Raw genomic sequence first — 24654 nt, 5'->3', positions numbered from 1 at the left:
AGAAATGAAATAAGAAACCTCAGATGGATTCAGAACGTAAGGGACAAAGGAAAGAGTCAGTGACGTGAAAGATAGAATAATAGGAATTTCCCAGTCTGGATGTGGCCACAGTGACAGAAGCTGAAGTGATGCAGCCAGAAACCAAGGAACGCCAACAGCCATGGAAGGCTGGAGAGTCAGAGCACATTCTCCCTAGCATGCCTACAGGAAGCACAAAGCTGCCACTACCTTGATTTCAGCCTGGTGAAACTAATTTCAGACTTCTGGCCTCCAGAACTGTAGGGGAATATAAATTTCTATTGTTTTAAGCCACCAAATTTATGGTAATTTATTACAGCAGTCACAAGAAATTAATACGGCAGAGTATATTTCTTATCAAGTACACATGGAACATTTTCCAGGACAGACCATATACTCACCCACAAAATGACACTTAATAAATTTAAAAGGACAGAAATCATACAAAGTATGTTCTCCAACCACCATGGAACAAAATTAGAAATCAGTAACAGAAAGAAATTTGGAAGACTCACAAATAAGTGGAAATTAACACACTCCTAAATAACCACTGGATGAAAGAAGAAATCAAAAGGGAAATTAGAAAATATTTTTAGATGAATGAAAATCAAGATAAAACATAACAAAACTTATGGAATGGAGCTAAAGCAGTGCTTAGAGATAAATGTATAGCTATAAATGCCCACATTAAAAAAGAAGAAAACGGGAGTCAGTTCTCTCAGATGGTTAGAGCGTGTTGCTAATAAAAAAGAAGAAAAATCTCAAATCAAAAACCTAAAGTTCTACCTAGAGATACTAGGGGGGGAAAAAGGCAAAATATACCTAAAATAAGCAGAAAAAAAGGAAATAATAAAGATTAGAGTAGAAATTAGTGAAATAAACAATAGGAAAACAATTTTAAAAAATCAATGAAACCAAAAGCTGGTTCTTTTTAAAAAACAAAACTTTAACTAAATTGACCAAAAAAGTAGAAGACTCAAATTACTAGAATTAGAAATGAAAGACACAACATTAATACTGACCTTACAGAAATGTAATAAGAGGAATACTAGAGCAATTGTATTCCAATAAATTAGACAGCTTAGGTGAAATGTTCAAATCCCCAAAAAGACAAAAGTACTGAAATTGACCCAAGAAGTAATATATAATCTGAACAGACCTAAAACAAATAAAGAGATTCAGTTAGTAGTCAAAAACCTAATCTCAAAGAAAAATCCCAGGACCAGGTGGCTTTATTTTGAATTCTACCGTACATTTAAAGAAAAATTAATAACAATTCTTCATAAACTGTCCCAAGGAATATAAAAGGAAGGAGCACTTCCAAACTGGTTTCATGAGGCCAGTATTACTGTGATACCAAAAACTGACATAGTCCCAGGCTTTAGAATATTAGTCCTTCTAGGGGAGGGGCCATTAATCAAGCAAAGCACACAAGATGATGTAAATTTACAAGGCCAATTAGCGCTCTCAAGGACTGAAATCTGCTACCATGAGTATGGGTAATAAGTGTTATCAGGTGGAAGGAAAAAAAAACTACCTGCCAATATATTTTATAAATATGGATGCAGAAATGCTCGATGAAATATTAGCAAACTGAATCTAGAAACATATAAAAAGAATTATATATCATAACCAAGAGAAATTGAAAACATTCAAAGTGCATTCTGCAATTATAATGGAACCAAACTAGAGATCAATAACTAAAACATAATAAAAAAATTTACAAGCATTTAAAAACTAACAAACACACTTCTAAAAAAATCTGTGGTTCAAAGAGGGAATCTGAAGGAAAATAAAAATATATTATTGATCTGAATGAAAATGAAAATACAATATATGAAAATTTGTGGGACACAGCCAAAATAGCAGTAGGAGGAAAATTTATAACAATTATACATTTGTAACAAATTTACAATGCATTTATTAGAAAAGATGAAAAGCCTCAATAATCTAAGCTCCTGCTTCTAGAACTTAAAAAAGAGCAAAGTAAACTCAAAGCCAGCAGAGAGAAGAAAATAATAAAAATAAGAGCAGAAATCAATAAAACTGAAAACAAAAACAACATAGAAAATCAGTGAAACAAAGAGCTGGTTCTTTGAAGAGATAAAATTGGCAAACCTCTAAAAGACAAAGAAAAAAGAGAAAAGACATAAATTGTCAACATCTATAATGAAACAAGGGAAATTACTACAGACTCTGAAGACATCAAAAGGATAATAGTGGGTGCCTGGGTGGCTCAGTCGTTAAGCGTCTGCCTTCAGCTCGGTCATTATCCCAGGGTCCTGGGATCGAGCCCCGCATCGCATTGGGCTCCTGCCCAGTGGAAAGCCTGCTTCTCCCTCTCCCACTCTCCCTGCTTGTGTTCCCTCTCTCACTGTGTCTCTCTCTGTCAAATAAATAAAATCTTTAAAAAAAAAAAAAGGATAATAGTATTACAAACAACTTTATAAACATAAACTTTGATAAGATGGACCATTTCTTTGAAAGACACAAATGATCAAAACTTACCCAAATAGAAATAGGTAATATAAGTAGCCCTATAACTATTAAAGAAATTGAACTCACAATTTCCTTCACTTGAAAAAAATTTTCCAGGACCGAATGGTTTCACATGAGAATTCTACTAAATGTTTAAAGAATTAATACCAGTGCTATACAATCTCTTCAAGAAAATAGAGGAGGTAACATCTCCCAATTCATTTTATGAAGTCAGTGTTACCAGTGTTACCAGAGAAGGACAGTTCCAAAACTGCAGACCAAAATTTCTCATGAATACAGATGCAAAAATCCTTCACAAAATTTTAGCAAATAGAATTCAGCAATATATTAAAAGAATTATACACCAATATCAAGTGGGTTTTATTCCAGGGACTCAAAATTGGTTCAATATTCAAAATTCAATCACTATTATTCACAACATTAAAAAAAGAATCACAAGATCATATCAATCGATACAGGAAAAGCATTTGAAGATATTCAACACCTATTCATGATTAAAAAAAAAAAAAAACTACCACTCAGAAAAATAGGAACAGAGGAGAATTTACTCACCTTGATGAAAAGCATCTATATAAAAAAGAAAACAAAAACTATAGCTAACATTATACTTAATGGTACAAGTCTGAATGCTTCCCCCTTGGCATCAGGAGTGAGGCAAGGATGTCTACTCTCACAACTCTTACTCAGCACATGCTACAAATTTTATCCAATACAATATGGCAAGAAAAGGAAATGAAGGCTTCCAGATCATTAAAGAAGAAAGAAAACTGTTCTTAAGTGCCAAAATCATGATTGTCTACATAAAAAATCTCAAGGAATCTACCAAAAGAAAATCTGCTAGGGGTGCCTGGGTGGCTCAGTCGTTAAGTGTCTGCCTTCGGCTGAGGTCATGATCCCAGGGTCCTGGGATGGAGCCCTACATCAGGCTCCTTGCTCAGCAGGAAGGCTGCTTCTCCCTCTCCCACTCCCCCTGCTTGTGTTTCCTCTCTGGCTGTCTCTCTGTCAAAAAATAAATATTTAAAAAAAAAAAAAAGAAAAGAAAACCTGCTAAAATGAGTAAGTGAGCTCAGCAAGGTCATAGGATACAAGCTAAACATATAAAAATCAATTCTATTTCTATACACTAATAATGAACATATGGACAAGATTTTTAAAAATAATACCATTTATATCCACACCAAAAAGATGCAAATATTTAGGTGTACATCTAAAACATGTCTAGGACTTATTCTATATCTTCACTGTATCAAAGTCAATATCCTGGTTAAGATGTAATACTATAATTTTGCATGACGTTACCACTGGGGCATAGTGAGTAAAGCATACACAGGATCTCTGTGTATTATTTCTTAAAATTGGAGGGGAATCTACAAATATCTCTAATTAAAAAGTGGAATTTTTTAAAATGGGTAGAAATCTAGCATGGTACATTTCTAGATGCTCTTCTCTAAGCTCTGATATTTCTGGAGGAATACAAACATTGATAACAGAAAAACTTGGATTTAAATCCTTGTTCTGCCATTTGTTCATCCTCATCTGTAAAATAGGTATAAAATAAAAAGCCTGCCTCAGAAGATTGATTTTTTTTTTCTTTTTCAGAAGATTGTTTTTAGGACTAAATGAGATAATGTATGCAAAGTGCCTGGTAGGAAACTTAAATGTAAAATTATTAAAGTGTTTTGCAAGAAGAGTCAAGCCTTCAATAAAATAACATCATAATGATGTTAGTTATATTGACTACTTCCCTTAGGAATTTCTTCCTTCTTATACTGATGCTCTTTAAACCATTACTCTGGCCTCTCCTTCATGACACTATCTGCTTCCTATCATTTCTCTGGTCCACCATCCAAGATATTCACAAAAATACACCCAGAACTCCTAATACATCTTTACCTATCCTCCAGCCTGCTTTTATTCCTGCATCCTCTGTAGGCATTAATATCCTCTGAGTTACCAAATCCAGAATCACTGCAGAGATTGTAAACTGACAGCTATAGGCTTCATCCAGGTGGAAGGTAAGTTTTGACTACATTGTACAGGTTTGTCTGTTGTTTTTAGTTACCATCATTTCAAAGTGAATGGATTTTTATATGAGAAGCCAAATTTAAGACTCCTTTTTGGAAATAGAATACAATATAAGATAGCATAGCACACATTTTTAAATGGCAGAAGTCCACTGAAGCCTCAAAGCAACTAACTGCCTTCTTTAAACTAGACATGTGTTCTACAATTTACCACAATCTCCACTAGTGTCTTGCATATGGTCCAATGACTAATTACTTAACTGCTCTTCCTTTAATCTTTTGAATTTATAATCTCCATAAGAAGGTTATTTGGACACCCCCTCAGTCCAGAGACCACGAGAAATGAGTCAGTTACATACAGTTCCTGTAAATTCTCCAATCTGACCTTGGAGGATCCAACTACTAACCTGGTTCAGACCCTCAGTATCTCCCTTTTGGACTGCTAGAAAGTGATTCTCCTTGTCTCTCACTTCTTTACTATTCAATCTATTCCCTATACTGCCTCCAGAGTTATTTTCTTCAAAACACACCAAAAATGTAGTATACTATGTTGGTGAGAACAAGTACCCTGAAACTAAACTATCTGGGTTCAGCTCTCACCTCTTCAACTTACTAGTTGTGAACCATGACTTCAGCTTTAGACATGTTGAGTTTGTAGTGCCTATAAGCCATCAGTGAAGCCGACTAGCAAGCTTTAGAAAATGGGGGAACAAAAGTAAGAGTAGTTTTTTAAAAATAATAATAAAATAAAATAAATAAAAGTAAGAGTAGTGTTGGTTAATCAGAGAGTGGCATAAGAGTCCAAAGTATTTGAGGATAGAGAAGAGCATGTACTTGGCAATGTCAGAGGCAATTATCAACTCTGCCTTTGGACAATTACATGCCACCTCTATGCCCATCTCTATCCCTGGCCACAGTTATCTTCAGATTTTGTATTGTTGATTTATTATAATTTCTGATTGTGTTGATGATGATGATGATGTAGGGTACAATAAAGTTTGTAGAGGCCTTTTACCAGTGCTATCTCACTCGATCTTCATAAGAAATCTATCAGAAATACATGAGAACTCTCATTCCCATTTTTCAGATGAGGAAACAGAATATGAAGAGTTAAACAGCTTCCCAATATATAACTTCAACTAGTGACAAAGTATATTCCAAACATTTTCTGACTCTTAAGTCTTTTTTTTTTTTAAAGATTTTATTTATTTATTTGAGACAGAGAGAATGAGAGACAGAGAGCATGAGAGGGAGGAGGGTCAGAGGGAGAAGCAGACTCCCTGCCGAGCAGGGAGCCCGATGCGGGACTCGATCCCGGGACTCCAGGATCATGACCTGAGCCAAAGGCAGTCGCTTAACCAACTGAGCCACCCAGGCGCCCGGCTCTTAAGTCTTAACCATATTCATACAATTAGGCTCAGTGTTCAACTTCAGGATATAGCCAGAAAAGGGGTTGTCTCACTAAATCACCAATTCAAATTAATCTCCTTATTTTCTTGAAAGCTAATTGGATTCAACATAACTGAAGTTATTTGGAGATTTGCATTGTTTGGCCTCCTGTTAAATGAGCTGTATTGTAAAGACACATACAATATATGTATGTATAAAACCTAGTGTTTAAGAACCCAAGCAATGAGCCAAATAGTCTGGGTTTGAATCCCAGCTCTACCATTTAGCAGCTGTGAAACTTTAGGCAGGTTATCTAATCTCTGAGACCCAGGATTCGGATGTGTCAATTGGAGATAATAGTATCTATCTACTTCCTTGGATTGTTGCAAAGCACCAGTAATTTAATACCTATAAACTGCTTATTTTTTTTAGAACAATTATTATTATTGTTAAATTTAAAAATACTATTATATGCATTGTTTTATTTGGCCTCAAGAATTTCGTTCCCTCAAAAGCACACAAACAAATACATAATAAAGAAGATGATAAACAGAAAATGTTAGGCTAGGTCTATGGAGGAAACCAAATTTCCCAAACCTTCTCATTCACAGGTGAATGGTGATATACTATAACTTCAGGAGACTAACCACGTTGTTTTCTGATTTATATTCAGAAGCCATAGTCCTAAATGATCACTACTGAAATTAAGTTGCCATGCCTTTTTATAAGTTAGGTTTTACGAAGAAAAACAAATGTTATCATGTGCCTTTAAGCATAGTGCAACTGATGGTTATAAACTAAGAACAGGCATAGACTTTCTAAGTAACTCAAATTCCAACATTTAGAGGTATCTATACATTTTCTATAGACATTAAAAGCATCTGAGATGGAGATAATTGTATGAGACATACCAAAAAAGGCACTTTTATGCAGAGAATTTAAGCTTACCTCTTCTAGCTTTAAACACAAAAAGCAGAGAAAGCAGCAATCATTTTTAAATGAATTACCCTTTTCACATTTGAGGATTTATTGAACTATAATTACTTAATTCAATTTAGATGTTGGAAAATATTTATATTTATATTGGAGTATTTCATTGCAAAAAGCATATACTATTTAAAAATCCAATAAAAGGAATGTATCAGTGCTATTCAAGCAAAAAACTCTTGAGTCAAGTTCTACCTAAACCCCACCCATTAAATTAGTCACTAAATATGGGTAGGTATTTAAATTTTGTAAAATTAAATGTATACCCTACTACCTTAAATATCTTATAATGCCTTCCATAGTAGTTTTTAAAATATAACTAGAAATCCACCCACCAAGGGGTATTTAGCACTTAGTCCAAATGAGAAAATAATTTTTTAATACCATCAATAAAAAGTTTAAGTCAAAGTTTGAAAAAAAACTATATTTCATTTAAGGCTAATATCAAAGTTGTATTCTATACTGACTCAAAAAAAATTTAATGACTTAGTATAAAAACAATGTTGGTAAGAGGATATTTAGAAAATAAGATAAATTGATAGGAGTTAAATGATGACCATTCAAAAGATTATCACAAAACCATATATTACCAGTTGTCAGTTAGAGATCTGGAAAATGCATTTTTAAGGGTGTTCATATCCAGCTCACAAATCATCGACACAGAGTGATTATTTATCATGTTTCTATGGGGAAAATGCAGGTTGAAAAAAATACCTCACTTAATTACACAAAGATCTTGTTTTGTTTTAATCTTCTAGGAGCTTCCATTATGCAAAACATAAAAGTTAAGAAAAAGTCAGGTTTAACTGCATATGCAGGTACCTACAACTCAGTATTTCCCTCACTACACATTGGAATTTAATGTCAGTAATTACCCATTTAAATCAATAATTGAATGAAACTTTATGAAAAGTTTAAAATACAATTTCATTGTTCTGCGGAACATTTAATACCTGGAACTGGGCCAACCAAAGATAATCCTTCATGATGGATTAAACAATTTACAAGCAATCCTATAGATCTAGGATATGGAGTCATCCATGATTTGTCAGAGGCAGGGGTCTGATCTCAGGCAAGCAAGAGTGAGCTATGTGGATAAGCCTAGCTATCACACGCAGTGTCTGATTTTGTTGCTCTAGACTTAAGGATGGCAAGTACAGTAATGCTTATAAGTGATTAGTCTATTTATTTTAGCTTTGCTTTTTTGTGTAAGTTGGCCATCAGAAAAAGTTTAACTGCTAGCAAATATAATAGAATAAAAATATAAATTCTTGGGAGGCAAATGTTGTCTGAAAATAGAAGTTTAGAATTAATTAAAGAATAGAATACAAAATGCAACAGCCCCACACAGGTTTAGATCTTAGGCATTGGTAAATCCACCATTAGCGAGTGTTCCAATAGTGAAAAACTCATTCATCAGGTAACAGATAGAACTTCAGTGAAAACTGAAAACATGGTTAATTTGTCTACATATGTGACTATTTGTGGGAATCATGACTCTCAGAAGAAATGTGGTTTATGAGAAAGCCGGCACTCACCCTGTGGCGAAGCAACCGTTACTGAAGATTCCATCATCACGAGCAAAGTTTGGTCAGAGAATCTTATGAAAAAAAATTTTTTTTTCTTTTTGCGTGACAGGAAGGTAATGAGGGGAAGCAGATTAGCCGCTGAGCAGAAGCATTTTCTTCTAGGTTGAACAACATCCTAAAGGAAAAGGACAGAAAGTACTCGATGAGACCCTAACCAACTTATACTGAAGAAAACACCTCTGGGAACCTATACACCTCAGAAGAAATTGTGAACGTTAGAGCAGGAGGAAAAGATCTGCTCTTCTGATCTGTGGCCCTGCTGTAGGCCTGGTGATTAAACTAAGGCTGTCTCTGTCCTTCTTTAAACCCCAGGGCATTAAAGGGCAAACATAAGGGCCTCTCATACATGAACTGACAGTTCAATGAAGTCTTGGTTCACAGCCAACACTTTTGCAGACTGATTTCCTAAGTGCTGTGAGCCAAAAATTGAACAATATCTTGCTTTGCTGAACATCAATTAAAGATTCTGTTCATCAAAGATACTGCAAAGGGCCATCCACAGTGCTTGAGTTAGCACATTTAAGTTGAAGTTGTACAATTTATTTCCAAAGTAGGTAGTATTTTTTAAGGTTTAATAAATCATTTAATTTCTTTATTTGTAGAATCACTGAGGGTTTACTTAGTTTTTTTATACTTCAGTGTATTCTATTAAAATACATACAGAATATATAAATATGCATATTCTGTATCACCTTTTAAAGGTACTACCTTACTATTTACCAGGCTAAATAATGCTAATCTCATACATATTAACATTTTCTCATTTTTAATGACAAAATATTTCCAAAGATCTTTATAGGTTTTTATAAATATTCCACTGGGTATTATACGCAAACAATGAATTATCGAACACTACATCAAAACTAATGATGTAATGTATGGTGATTAACATAATATAATAGTAAAATAAATAAATAAATAAATATTCCCTTACAATATTATTTCAACCACTGCTTTTCTACTTAAACAAGTTCTTTTTAAAGAAAATATAGAGGAAAAGTTTATCCTGATCCTCAATGAAAGTATCCAAAATATTCAGAAGTATAGAAGTTTGAATAGACATTTTTATTGAAAATATTACTTTTTAAGTCAAGGTTTTCTTTATTTTTTTAAAGATTTTATTTATTTATTTGACAGAGAGAGAGAGGGAGCACAAGTAGTCAGAGCAGCAGGCAGAGGGAGAGGGAGAAGCAGGCTCTCCGCCAGGCAGGGAGCCCGACGTGGGGCTCGATCCCAGGACCCTGGGATCATGACCTGAGCCGAAGGCAGACGTTTAATGACTGAGGCACCCAGGTGCCCCCTAAATTTTCTTTAGTTACATTTCTTTTAAATGCACTATGTTCTATCTAAAGCTACATTTCTATTCACAATATAATTTCCACTTCTTTTTCCCCTCATCCTTTCATATCCTGGAAAATAGACTGCATTTTATAAAATAGTACCGTCATATTTACCTTAAATCATTTGTTCTCAAATGTCTTTGCTACACCAACACAACTGAAAAACATGACTCAATCAGAAATAGTGGCTTGCTAGCCAGTGATTTCAAGATCATTAAGAAAAAAAAAAATCCTCTAATGTTAAAACAAACACACAAACAACCCAGGTGAAAGGAAACATTAACTCTTCAGATTAGCCTACAAAAGGCCATTTAAAAAATTTCTTTTGGTTTAGTTTGGAAAGGAGTTCATTTGTTTATATTTTATTTTTTTTTAATTTCTTATTTTTGTGTCTTTTTGTACTTACCAATTCACATAATTCAGGTTTAAATTGCCCAAAGGTACCAATGCAAACATTAAAAAGGTAGCTAAAATACATAAAACACAGAAGCAGAAGTCATCAGCATATATTACGATACCAAGTAGTACTTGTAAAGATGCTTCCAAACTCAATAGGTTGGATTTTCCTGCCAAGAATAATTAAGGCCTACACAAAACTCCACAAGTTTTCTTGTCACCAGTTAATGAACCTCAGAATTAATTTCCACAGTGCTGTAGCTATTCTGAGTTGTCCATATAGAAAAAAAGACCTAAACTGTTTAGGAATTTATAGATTATAATAGACCTTGAAATATACTTGGAAACAAACAATGCCGAATGCACCAGTATGAGTGAATACCTACTAAATATAGTATTTATATCTCAAAATCAATGGTTTCACAGTTACCTCACCTAAAGTAATGCAAGCTCTCTGTCTTCTCATTTTAATGGATTGGGATGGTGGGGTGGGAGTAAGGAGTTTTTTGTGTGTTTTGGTGATAAAAGGAACAGCCTATAACTATAACAGACACATGAAAAGATGTTCAACATCTCTTAACATCAGAGAAATATGTATCAAAACCACAATGAAATATCCTCTCACACCTGTCAGAATGGCTAAAATTAACAACATAGGAAACAATAGATGTTGGCGAGGATGTGGAGAAAGGGGAACGCTCCTACACTGTTGGTGGGAATGCAAACTGGTGCAGCCACTCTGTAGAACAGTATGTTAAAGCAGCTTTTGTTAACAAAAAATTAAAAACAGGGGTGCCTGGGTGGCTCAGTCGTTAGGCGTCTGCCTTTGGCTCAGGTCATGAACCCAGGGTCCTGGGATCGAGCCCCTGCAGGAAGCCTGCTTCTCCCTCTTCTACTCCTCCTGCTTGTGTTCCCTCTCTCACTGTGTCTCTCTCTGTCAAATAAATAAAATCTTAAAAAGAAAAAAGTTAAAAATAGAACTACCCGGGCGCCTGGGTGGCTCAGTTGGTTAAGCGACTGCCTTCGGCTCAGGTCATGATCCTGGAGTCCCGGGATCGAGTCCCGCATCGGGCTCCCTGCTCGGCAGGGAGTCTGCTTCTCCCTCTGACCCTCCTCCCTCTCATGCTCTCTCTATCTCATTCTCTCTGTCTCAAATAAATAAAAATAAAAATCTTTAAAAAAAAAAAATAGAACTACCCTATGACCCAGCAATTGCAGTACTAGGTATTTACCCAAAGGATACAAAAATACTGATTCAAAGAGGTACATTCAGCCTGATGTTTATAGTAGCATTATTGATAATAGCCAAACTATGAGAAGAGCCCAAATGTCCATCAACTGATGAATGAATAAAGAAGAAGTGGGAGATATATATATATATAATGGAATATTACTCATCTATATATATATATATATATATATAATGGAATATTACTCATCCATCAGAAAGAATGAAACCTTGCCATTTGCAACAACATGGATAGAGTTAGAGTGTATTATTGTAAGCAAAATAAGTCAGTCAGAAAAAGACAAATACCATATGATTACACTGATATATGAAATTTAAGAAACAAAACAGATGAACATATGGGAGAGGGCAAAAAAGAAAAAAAAAAGAGAGAGAGGGAAACAAACCATAAGAGACTCTTAAAGATAGAGAATAAACTGAGGGTTGACGGAGGGATGTGGGTGGGGGGGATGGGCTAGATGGGTGACCGGTATTAAGGAGGGCACTTGTTATGATAAGCACTGGGTGTTGTATGTAAGTAAGGAATCACTGAATTCTACTCCTGAAACCAGTAGAGTGGGGGCTCCCTGCTCAGCAGGGAGTCTGCTTCTCCTTTTCCCTCTGCCCCTCTCCCTGATCATGTTCAATCACTCTCTCTCAAATAAACCAATAAAATCTTTAAAAATCAATAAATAAATATTTGAAAAGAAAAAGAAAAAAGAGAAAGTAAAAGCCTGTAAGATAGAAAGGCCAAACACAGAAAGATTTTTACAATTGGAAATATATTTTAGATCCTATTTGTTGACCAGGTGTACTGAGTACCTCCTGTCAGTGAAAGGAGAATTTCTCCAGGAAACCATGGGTTAGCCATGTAGTAAATGTACAATGTACAATTACACCAGTGCTACCACCCTGCACATGCACTGCACTTTACAGTCCACAGAGTGTTTTCAAACTCATGAACTCTGTCTCCTTATGTTCATGGCATCAGCTCTGGGAGTTAATAGGTATCATAATTGTCCTCATTCTGTGGATGAAGAAACTGAGGCTCAGAGACACCCATTTATTCCAAGAAACCGACATACAGAAGGCAACTCTGCTTAAAGTTCCAAACCATATTCTTAAGTACCACTGACTGGCCCTGCCCCTTTATACACTGACACTCAGTGTGACCTGGCGGTCCCGCAGCTTGAGACTACACACCTCTCCAAGGCAGAACGCTACCTCTACACAGAACAGCACAGTAAGCAAAGTACTGGCTCCACTACTTCTTGGTGAGATTATCTTAAATTCCAGTTCCTACAGTTTGTAACTGCCACCTTAAGAAAGAGCTTGGAAAATTAAATTAAATGCAATTTTTAAAAATTGCATTGCAAATCATGAAATGCTACATAAAACTCAATCCATTCAGTACACAAATATTAAATGTCTTCCGTGTGGCAGGTGCTGTGAATATAATGATTAGCAAAACAAATATGGTTTCTCATCTCCTGATGCTGGTTGATGGTTACTAGTCTGGATGATGATCATTAGTGATCTTAGGTTGATTAGCACACTTAAACAGAAATCTGTAATAAAGTAGCATTTTCATAAAACCAAGACCAGAAGCAAAATGAGTAACAGAAAGAGCACAGATTGTGTGAGAAGATAGTTTCATTTATTCACCCCCCTGGCTGGATGCTTAGAGTACGGTGTCTTGTTTTAGATATGTAGCAAAGAAATCATGTGAACAATTTGGAAATGATTCATAGGCAAGCTACAAATATGGTTAATTGGTTGGAAAATAACATCTGTAGAAAAAAATTTAAAGGACCATGCTTTTTAACCTAGAAAACAAAAAAATTAAAAGAAGCTTAATAAGAGTAGTCAGATGAATTCAGTTATATAAATTTTTTTCTTTCTGCCTCCACTGAGGACAAAGAAACTCAAGCTGAAGCATAAAGGTTTGGTTAGATTGGAAGGGAGGCAAGGGGGGTCCTATTGCAAGAGTTCTTAAATAAATGATTACCTTAAAAATTAAATTGAAAAATGTTTTTCCTCTCTTTTTTTTTTTTTCAGTAATAAGTGACATTCTCTTGTGTCAGAAATTGTGTGGATATGGGGGAATAAACTCAGTGATTTCTCAAGGTCCTGCAAGCCCTACCACTATTAGTTGGTGCTTATTTCTCTACAATTCAATAAAAGGATCCATTACCTTTCATTCAAATTTATTCTGAAAAAGAGTGGGACAGGGAAGGAGGAGATGGCTTTAACAATTATCTTCATTTTTAATAAAGAACACTGCATGGAAATTAGACAGTTGTTCTACATGTCCTCGGAGGCCAATGCCACAAAGAACTAGCTTAAGTGAGAGAACGTGGAAGATTTGGGTTAGAGGACCCCTAAATACCAGGCAGGGAAAAGCAGAGTGGGTCAGTGAGAACATATTTAGTATTAGCAGGGTTGGACAACTGAGAACATAAATACCGAGTAGAAATAGATTCCACCCCAACAGGGGACATGTGTTGTTCCAAATATATGACATAACTTCTTTTTTCTAAGATTATATTTTTAAGTAATCTCTACACCCAATGTGGGGCTCAAACTCACAACCCTGAGATCAAGAGTCACATGCTTTACTGACTGCCAAGGGGTCCCACATGCCAGCCAGGGGCCCCAATATTACATAAATTTTTAAGATAATATTTTAATCTGCTTTTCAGTACATTTTCCATAATGTCAACTCAATATCATGATTTTATCTCTTTCCCCCCCTTTTTTTTTTAATTTGTCTGTAAAACAAAAATCTAGCTAAATCCTCCCCAACCACACCCACTGAGAGCATCAGAGAAGTCTAGCATTGGTTGCTGTGGTATGAAACAAAACATTTTAAATATTCAAACAAAATCTATTATGTATCCATAATGTCTACTTTAGCAGTTTGGAGACAATTTTTATGTAGGAATTCCACTTATATTCTATTTATTTATACCCCACCTCTTTTTTAAAGGATTTGAGATTGTTTTCAACAAAAGACATCATAATAAGGTAAAGAAAACAGACACATAAAATCAAGAAAAGGCGAAAAAGAGAACTCAAGTGTGCTAATTGTAAGGTTTTGTTTTAAAAGCAGTTGTAACTGATCTTTAAACTTGGTTCTTGCCACCCATAGTAAAAAGAGAAATACAATATAATAAAGACTTTATAATGATCCCAGTAAAGAAGCATTCTGATTTCTAAGGCAGAAAAGCTTCTTATAATACTAGTTACTGATTTCAACTTTTCTGAAAATAATAGGATTATGTGTTCACTGAAGATAATTTGGAGAGCACAAAAAATATAGAAAAGAGAGGGGGAAAAAATCATCCAAAATCCTACCCTCAGAAACAGCCATTTTTTACCACTTCAGGATATTCCCTTCCAATCTCTTTTCTGTGCAGTCTACATGATTTAAATCAAACTATTTAATTTTGAAATCTCTTTGTTTCAGTTGACATGATGTTAAATTAAGACATGAATCTTTTTCATGACTGCATAATGCTTTGCTATGTGAATATAGTATATTTTATTAATCATTCCTTTAATGTAAGCTATTCATATTATTTCTAAGTTTTTACAATTATAAATAATGATTTATTAGGGTGGCTGGCTGGCTCAGTTGGTAGAACATGTGACTCTTGATCTCGGGGTTGTGAGTTCAAGCCCCATGTTGGGTGTAGAGATTACTTAAATAAAATCTTTTTTTTAAAATAATGTTTTATTGCACATCCTTATGGATAAACCTTTATCTTCATCTCTGAGAATTTCCCTTAGGAGATACTCCTAAAATTGAAATTACTTGGTCAATGGGTATAAACATTTTAAGGATTCTTCCTTTGGTTTTCTGTTAAAGACAATTGTCCCAATAGAGTGCTATGCACTGTGCAAAAAAGTGAGGGAGATTACTATGAACTGATACAAAATGATCTCTAGAAAATATTGGTAGATTTAAAAAAAAAAGTACAAAAAAACACATATATGTATTTTTCCTTAATTTTCATTCTTTGTTACCCCCCCAAAAAAAATCTATCTTGAAGGGGCTTCCACCAGTCAAATCTGGGACAATAAGTAATGAATGGTAAGCCATTTTTAAAAATAGGAATTCATGAATCCATACAGACAAATGAAGGATAAGGGGAAAAGTGCTTTCACTTACAGTAGAGTGCTGCAGACCAAATGATAAACACAAAGGGAGTACTGAAGTTGAAAATGAGCATTTTACAACCATCATTGTGAAGTTTGGAAAGAGCAGAATCACCAATGGTTGCTAAAGCTCAGGGGAGTTTTTATGAAGAGTCGAATATTTATGTGATCTTAAAGTGTAAAAGCACAGAAAAAAATAATAATTACACTTTGGAGAAATCAGGCCACCCTTGATCAGGTAAACAAATTAACATTACCAGTGAGGGTCAGTTAAACATCATGTGCCTTCAGATGTGGTCATCTGAGAAGTACACATCTGGTTTCAATTGAGAATGTATAGACTAGAATAATGAGAATCATTAGACAAGCACAAAATGTGAAATGTTCTATTAAAGAAGAGACGATAATCTATATTCTTCAAAGATGTCAAGGTCATAAAGACAAAGTAGGGCTGTGGAAATGTTCTAGATTAAAGGAGGCTAAAGAGACATGACAACTTAGTGCAATACCTAATCTGAGACTGAAACCTATCCTGTACTGAAGGGAAAGAAACTGGTAATAAAGATTATTGAATCAATTGAGAAAATTATAGAATGAATGGTAGACCAGATAAAAATTATCACATCAATATTAAATTCACTAACACCAATAACTGTACCATGAATATTTAAGAGAATATTCCTAAGGAAATACACTCTGATGTGTTCAGGTCTAAAGGGTCATGATGTATGTATCTTAGCCTCAAATAGTTCCACAAGATAGTTATAAATCAAATGGAGTAGTAGGGGCACCTGGGTGGCTAGTCAGTTAAGCGGCTGTCTTGGGCTTGGGTCATGATCTCAGGGTCCTGGGATGGAGCTCTGTGACCGGTTCCTGGGTTGAGCCAGGAGCCTGCTTCTCCCTCTGCCCCTCCACTTTTCCCCTCCCCCCACCTTCCCTCCTTGTGCGCGTGTGCTCTTTCTCTCAAAATTTTTTTTTAAGATTTTATTTATTTATTTGACAGAGAGAGACACAGCCAGAGAGGGAATACAAGCAGGGGGAGTGGGAGAGGGAGAAGCAGGCTTCCCGCTGAGCATGGACTCCCATGCAGGGCTCAATCCCAGGACCCCGAGATCGTGACCTGAGTGGAAGGCAGATCCATCAGTGGATCTGGATAAAAGTTAGGCAAGTGTTCTTTGTACTAATCACATTCTTGCAATCATTCTATAAGCATGAAATTATTTGCAAATAAAAAGTTAAAAAATTTAATTAAAAAATTAATTGTTCCAACTTACTCTCCTACCAGCAATTGTTTGAAGTACCTCCCTCATTTCTTCCTTACCAATAGAGTATTGTTTTTTGCAATCTGCTATTTTGATAGGAAGAAGTAGTATATTATGTACATTTATTTGCTACTAGTGAGGTTGAAAATGTGTCTGTTTATTAGAAATTTGTATATTTCTTACCTGTAAATGATTTTCTTTTTCATTTCCAGGCACAATTTTCTTAAATAAATGACTGTAGCTTCAATAGGCCCATTGATGAATGTTGTCATTAACAAAATCTTCGACTACATTTTCATAGAATATTCAGAATTGGGTTTTATAGGGTTGTTCCCTTCAGTAAATTCAATAAAGTTGAAGGTATAATTTAATGTAGGCAAGAGGTCACTCTACAAGAGGTCATTCTCTTCCAGAGGGACCGGTTTTCATTTTTTTTAATTACCATGCACTCCAGGTAGATCGCCACTAGGTGGGGGTAGTGCACAGCGCAATAGTGGAAGCAACGGGAACACTTCAATCAGCTTACATCTAAGAAGCAGTCATTCATTCATTCATTCATTCATTCATTCATTCATTCAATTAACCTGCAAGTCTTTTTTCCAGGTACTGTGTTAAACTGCTGATTTTTTTGCACTGCTGCCTTATAGATTTAAAAATATGGATTATTAATATTTTAATCAGAACTAATTTCCTTTTTGAAAATTATTTCAAAACGTAATTCTTTGAACAAATATCAAATATAATCAAGTTTTTTAAACCAAATTTAAATCCTTTGATAATTAATATCGTGCCTCACTATATGTTAGCCATCCAATTAGCAGCTCAGTCTATCCCTATAGATTACCAAATGCAATGAATGCACTGTACTTCACCCTGGACTCTTTAACCTAAGATCAAAACCACTTCCACCTTCCTTGCTGGGTTAGTCACCTCTCTGCATTCTCCCAGTTTAAGAAACAGGCCTCAAAGAATAGGAGGTTGTTCACACCACTCTAATGGCCTCACTAATGATGCTCACCTCACAGACCTAAAATCTGCTTTCAGGTAACACCACACCATTTAGGCCAAGGAGGTGGCCCTTCTTCCTTTCAGAAACAGTTGTTCTTTAGCCCAATCAAAAGGAGCCATTGATCTACTTTTTTTTTTTTTTTTTAAAGATTTCATTTGTTTATTTGACAGAGAGATACATAGCGAGAGAGGGAACACAAGCAGGGGGAGTGGGAGAGGGAGAAGTAGGCTCCCCGCCGAGCAGGGAGCCCGATGCGGGACTCGATCCCAGGATCCTGGGATCATGACCCGAGCCGAAGGCAGTCGCTTAACGAACTGAGCCACCCAGGCGCCCCTGATCTACTTTTTATACATAAAGAGTTTAGTTTTCTTCATGACACTGGCTCCTTCTATTAGAACTTTTTCATTTAAGGGGCACCTGGGTGGTGCAGTCAGCTAAGCAACTGACTCTTGGTTTCAGCTCAGGTCATGATCTCAGGGTCATGGGGTCCAGCCCAGAGTTGGTTTCTGCGCTCAGCACTGAGTCTGCTTAAAACTCTCTCTGCCCCTCCGCCCTGCACTCGTGTGTGCACTCTCTCTCTCTCTAAAATAAATAAATCTTTTAAAAAAATAAATTTTTTCACTTAAAAATAAAATACAATTATTTACCAAGGAACAGACCTATAACTCAACCATTTAGCAACAAGCCTCACATTTTAACCGAACAAAGAAATTTATCAGTTTTAAACAATTTGAGTGAACAACAGGTAGTCAGAAGGTGCCAAAAAAATTATCGCATCATACTTGTATTACCTGAATTTTAATATATTAAGTAGACCAAGAAAGTGTGATGATATTAGACAAATATAAATACCTCTTTTTAATAAATAGTTTTGATTCTGAATAAGGCAAGGAGCAAGCAATCTGATTTTCTTTACTGAGAGGTTCCTTTTGAAAATTATCCCCTCATCCTTATGTCTTTGAATGTTCTACTTAGGTGCTTTGTATTTAAAAATTAATATCTAGGGGCACCTGGGTGGCTCAGTCAGTTAAGTGCCCGACTCTTGATTTTGGCTGAGGTCATGATTTCAGGATTGTGATGTGGAGCCCCATGTCAGGCTCCATGCTCAGCGCAGGGTCTGCTTAAGATTCTCTCTCTCCTTCTGCTCCTCCACTGCTCACACACTCTCTCACTCACTCTCTCTCTCTCAAATAAATAAAATCTTTAAAAAAAATCAATACCTATACATTGAATGGCATTCAGATTTACTGTTTATATTGTCACAACAAATTTCTATATTAAAATATTATTTGCCTATATCTGTGTAGCAATTGATAATTTGTGTTTTGTTTTTAGGGCATTTGATTTCATTAATGTATTGCTGCTCCTCTATATTATTTTCCCTCCCCATTTCTTGCTCCCACATCCATATCCCTCTTGTCACCTAAGTCTCTATCTTCAGTCGCCTTCCTCAACTCTCTGCCCTGCCTGAACCTAAGACCTCATTATCTCTGTCATAGACATTTAGTAGCCTTCTAATACCGCTTCTGGAGGATCAGGAAATAAAAATAAAGCATGAAACCAGCTCACTAGGAGAGAGCTCAATAATAATCCTCCAAAGAAGGGGAAAAAATTATTACTGTTACTGCAAACCACTGATCAATTAATCCACTGATCAACAGGGATTTCCATAACTTTTGGCTTTATAAGTTTCTATAGCAGTGAATAAAGTCAAGAACTACAAATTCCTGCCTTCATCTTCGCCTCTCTACCATCTCTTCCTCACATTTCAGTGGAATGACGAATCAAGTCTACCTCATGCTTCAAACCCTTCAGGGGTTCCCCACTGACCTTGAGACTAAGTTCAAACTCTGTAACATAGTTACAGACCCTTTCAAAATCTGACCTCCGTTTAGCATTCCGGCTTCATCTCTTTTCAGTCACCTCCATCTCACATTTGCTAGGCAGCACCCTAAATTTCCCTCAAGTACCATGCCTCTTCTGGCCTCTAGGCTTTTGCATGGCTATACCCTATGTCATTAACATGCTTCCTAACTTTTACATCTTTCAAAGTCCAGCCTGGATATTTTTCCAGGAAGCCTTTCCTGATCTTGCTGATAGTAATTATTCTGTCTTCTTCTGTATCTCACATATTATTTCATTTACCACACTGCAATATAATTAACTTACATTCCTGTCTCCCATACTCCATTACAGTTCTTTAAAGACAGGAACTAAAAGTTACATTTTGTACCACTATAGGATAGTGCCTGACATATAACAGGGGCTGAACATCAATTTAATTGAACTAAAAATGCTATTCCTGGGGCGCCGGGGTGGCTCAGATGGTTAGGCATCTGTCTTCAGCTCAGGTCATGATCCCAGGGTCCTGAGATCGAGCCCCGTGTCCGGCTCCCTGCTCAGTGCAGAGCCTGCTTTTCCCTTTCCACTGCCATTACCTCCACTTGCGCTCTCTGGCTCTGTCTATCTCTCCGTCAAATAAATAAATAAAACTTTAAAAAAAAATGCTATTCCTTGGCACCTGGGTGGCTCAGTTGGTTAAGTGTCCATATCTTGATTTAGGCTCAGGTCATGATCTCAGGGTTGTGAGATCAAGTCGGGCTCTGCACTGGGCGTGCTTAAGATTCTGTCCCCCCCACACTCTTTCTCTCTCTAAAAAAAAAAAAAAAAAGCTATTCCATAATCAGTTTAATAAAGAATCTCTTCCATGAGTAATTACATTAGCAGGTTACTCTATTTCTGGCCAGCTTGGTTCTCTTTGCAAAAAGAAACGATCCTATTACTGGTTTACATTTATATTACCATTAAACACTCAGTTATTACCAAGGTGGGACCAATGATAGAAATGGTTATGCTTGATATTGCCCTCTCCAGAGTCCCAATTATAATTCATAATTGTTCTTTGATATAATGGAAGTAATCATAATTAATAATGTTCATTATAATTAATATCTAGTATTTATTATTTGCCTGACATTAGACTTTGTTCTTTTATATGATTATCTAATTCAACCCTCAAAACAACTCTTCCCCATTTCTTATTTAAATAGATCTGCATTGATGTGGCCTCCAGGGCACTTTGAAAATAAATACATTAACTGGTTATTTATTTCGTGGCAGTACACATAAATTGTCTTCACAAAGCATTTGTCCAGTATCCGTAAGGAGAATAAATCAGGGTACAGACATGAAAATGTATTTAAGCCCTTTTCCTGAAAATATTTGCTTCAGGGGAGTTTAATGTCTTCGCCCAGTAAGTTTTCCAGGCTACTTTAATACACAAGTGAATTAAAAACATGAACAAATGGCAATGCTGCAAGCATGGTGAGTTTATTGACTTTTGTTGTGTAGGAATATGTACTGGATAGGACAGTTAATGGCAGAAATGCCCGGTGCAGTAGACTCTGCCTTGTTTGACATACTGATATAAAAATGAGTACTATTGATTAATTTTTTTAAAAGACAATTTTCCAGAGACTAGATTAGAATCTGAAAATGCTATTAACCTCACAGCAATGGAAAAGACTCTAACTCTGTTTGATGGAGGCAGCTGACGAGAAATTCAGGTTAGGGGCCAATCACCTCAAAAAAATTAGTTCACTGTACCAGTTGCAGTAGCAAGGGAATATGGTTTTGAACATTCTCCAACTGGATCTGATGTTTCTAGAAGCTCTGAAACACCAGTGGGAGAATATGCACACAAGTATAAATTTCCAAGGCATCCTTTTTTTTTTTTTCCCTGTAGGGTTAAGAGAACAAAAAGGGGGAAAAGATAATGCTTGCTTGTTTATGCATTCATTGTTTGTCAAATAAGAATACTCCTTCACAAATGAAGAATCCTGAATTTTACCAACTCAAAGATGTAACTCGAGGATTATTTGCATAGAACTATTTGATTTTCTGCTTTTTTTCTCTGTTTTATTTAGGTAAATCTTTCTTTGTTTGGGGAATACTGGAATAAGGAGTTTTCATTAATTCTGACAGTTTGAGGACTAGAATTATAAACGATAAAAGTGTAAGATTAGAATTGTCAGTGATATGAATTGGTTTAAAAAGAGGAAATCTGTGAGTAAAACTAGGATAGAGCTACTGTGAATATATGTATTTTATAGGAGAAGTGGTAGGGCAGAGTTCAGAAGATTTGAGTTTTACAGCTTTAATTATCTACCCAAACTATCCTGCCAAAAATTAATCTTCGGTATTTGTTAGATAATATGACTCTTTTATTAAAAGTATACTCTCATTTTATTCAAAATAAGTTCCTAACAGGGAAAAAAAACACATTTCAATATTAATTTTTAGAGCCTACTTAAAGCATCAGTGGTAGTGATAACTTGAGTTAACATATGAAAGTCACTGGTTAAAAATATTAGAAGCTGGGGTGCCTGGGTGGCTCATTCAGTTAAGAGTCTGCCTTCAGGGCGCCTGGGTGGCTCAGTTGGTTAAGCGACTGCCTTCAGCTCAGGTCATGATCCCAAGGTCCTGGGATCGAGTCCCGCATCGGGCTCCCTGCTCTGCGGGGAACCTGCTTCTCCCTCTCCCACTCCCCCTGCTTGTGTTCCCTCTCTCGCTATGTCTCTCTCTGTCAAATAAATAAATAAAATCTTTAAAAAAAAAAAAAAAAAAAAGAGTCTGCCTTCGGCTCAGGTCCTGATCTCTAGTTCCTGGGATCAAGGCCCACTGTGGGCTCCCTGCTCAGCAGGAAGTCTGCTTCTCCCTCTCCCTCTGCCCCTCACCCTCCCATCCCAGCTTGTGTTTTCTCTCTTGCTCTCTCTCTCAAATAAATAAATAAAATATATATGTAATATATATATATATTATTATATATATATAATTATATATAAATATATATCAGCAGCTACCTATGAATATACTTTTAGTGAAATGAAATATTTGTAAATATACAAGTTTTTACAACATAAGAGAACTAAATTAAGAGAGCCACAAAATAAAAGAAAACAACATATAAACCAATAAGTCACTCAAAGGATAATAATTTGAACATAGGTATAATGATAAAAATAACAACCTTTACTAGTGATCAAAACACACAGCAAAACACCGGTGTGGTATCACCTAATGAAAGTAACAAAATTTTAAAATACTGATATAAGAGAGAAACTATGGTAAAATGATACCTACACAACCCTTTCAGAAAGCAATGTAGCAGCCGTCACAAAGATTTTTCTGTATTTTTGATATGTTAATACCACTCCTCACAATTTATTTTGAAAAAAAAAAAAAAATCCAAAAGAGAGAATAGGTATAGGAATGCAAAAAAAAATGCACAAAAATGGAAGATATCCTCATGTCCAACAATATGTACATGATTAAATAAGGTATGCTATAGCAACATAATAGGTCGTTGTATAAGTAAAATAAGAAGCCTATGGTAACACAAAGACATACATAAAATAGGTTCAAAAAATAAGCAAAAATATATATCTGTAATATGATTAGAATTATGTAAAAATTACTTATACATAAGAGACCAGAAGGAAAGTGAAAAATTAAATGCTAGTTTTTTAGATGTGAGAAGAGTACACCACATTTTTAATATCCATCACATTTTTATAAAGCATGTTAAAGATAAAAGAGAATTTATATAAACATTTTATGTCTGGTATTAAAACACTGACACTCACTAGAGCGATACTAGGACTTTAACAGAACCAGTTTCAAGCCTTCCCTTAATTACAAGTTCTTCAGGCTAGGGCAGTCCTGTAACCTATCTTGGCTTCAGGCAACTATGTTATCTGTAAAACTATAAGAATGGTACATATCAGTGAGTCTCACAATTTAATCCCACAATTCTTTGTTCAAACTAAAATTTTTTTTTAAGATTTTATTTATTTATTTGACACAGGGAGAGAGAAAGCACAAAAAGTACGAGCGTCAGGCAGAGGTAGAAGGAGAAGGAGGCTCCCCACTGAGCGGAGAGCCTGATGCAGGGCTCCATCCAGGACCCCGGGATCATGACCTGAGCCAAAGGCAGACACTTAACCGACTGAGCCACCCAGGCACCCCTGTTCAAACTAAATCTTTCTTAAAATAGCTGAAAGTAGAGCCCCTGTGGCTGAAGTATATGTAAAGAGAAGGGTAGTGCTCATGCTCTGCAGGCTGGCTCCCTTCCTTCTCTCCTCCCTAAACTCTGCTTCTGAAAGCAACCTCTAAGAAGGCTCTGAGGAACCCCAGTGAAAAATAATGAATTAAAGATTTTGATGGTCTCTTTATATCTGAAATACAGTTATTAAAATATTAAGGTTCTCTTCTATTATAATCTCTTGTGCGTGTGTGTCATATCCTCAACTAGACTGTAAAGACTTTTATGTTAGAAACTGTCTCTTCTTATAAATTGGCTTAGCCCTATCTAAATTTGCTTTGATATGGGACACATGGATGGTTAATTCTAATATTCAGGTTTATTATTTAAAAGTCCATAAAAGTAGTCAAGATCACCCCTGTGAAATCTGATGTGACTGGCCTGAGACCCTATACCATAGGACTGTTCTCTCCTACCATGTTTGAAATCCTGACCATTGGAATCATTTCCCTTAGATAGAGGATGATTAAAAAGACCATGGAGAGAATGCCTATATTTTAGCAAGCAGATCTTCCATTAATCTTCTGTCATATATTGGTTTATTGGATTAGCTAGTGATCCTCCAAAAATGTATAAAGAATCCAAGGTCAAAGGATTGTAAAAGAGAAAGTTGGTTTAGAGGAAAGAGCAGTGCCAAAATGGTAGAAAT

General features: G+C 35.7%; 1 protein-coding gene across 1 annotated transcript in view; it reads right to left on the bottom strand.

Moving 5' to 3' along the window:
• LOC118001450 overlaps positions 1-24654 on the bottom strand; it is a 469207-nt gene that overhangs the window by 351701 nt on the left and 92852 nt on the right. The window contains exon 5 of the mRNA XM_034991563.1: positions 8456-8621. Within this exon, the coding sequence (XP_034847454.1) occupies positions 8456-8492 (37 nt within the window). The 5' untranslated portion in view covers positions 8493-8621. The remainder of the gene's footprint in view (positions 1-8455; positions 8622-24654) is intronic.

The sequence above is a fragment of the Mirounga leonina genome, unplaced genomic scaffold (assembly GCF_011800145.1).
Source record: "Mirounga leonina isolate KUSES-001 unplaced genomic scaffold, KU_Mleo_1.0 Mir_53, whole genome shotgun sequence".
Classification (NCBI taxonomy): domain Eukaryota; kingdom Metazoa; phylum Chordata; class Mammalia; order Carnivora; family Phocidae; genus Mirounga; species Mirounga leonina.
The sequence above is the reverse complement of the archived record's forward strand: the minus strand, read 5'-3'. Positions and strand labels throughout refer to the sequence as shown.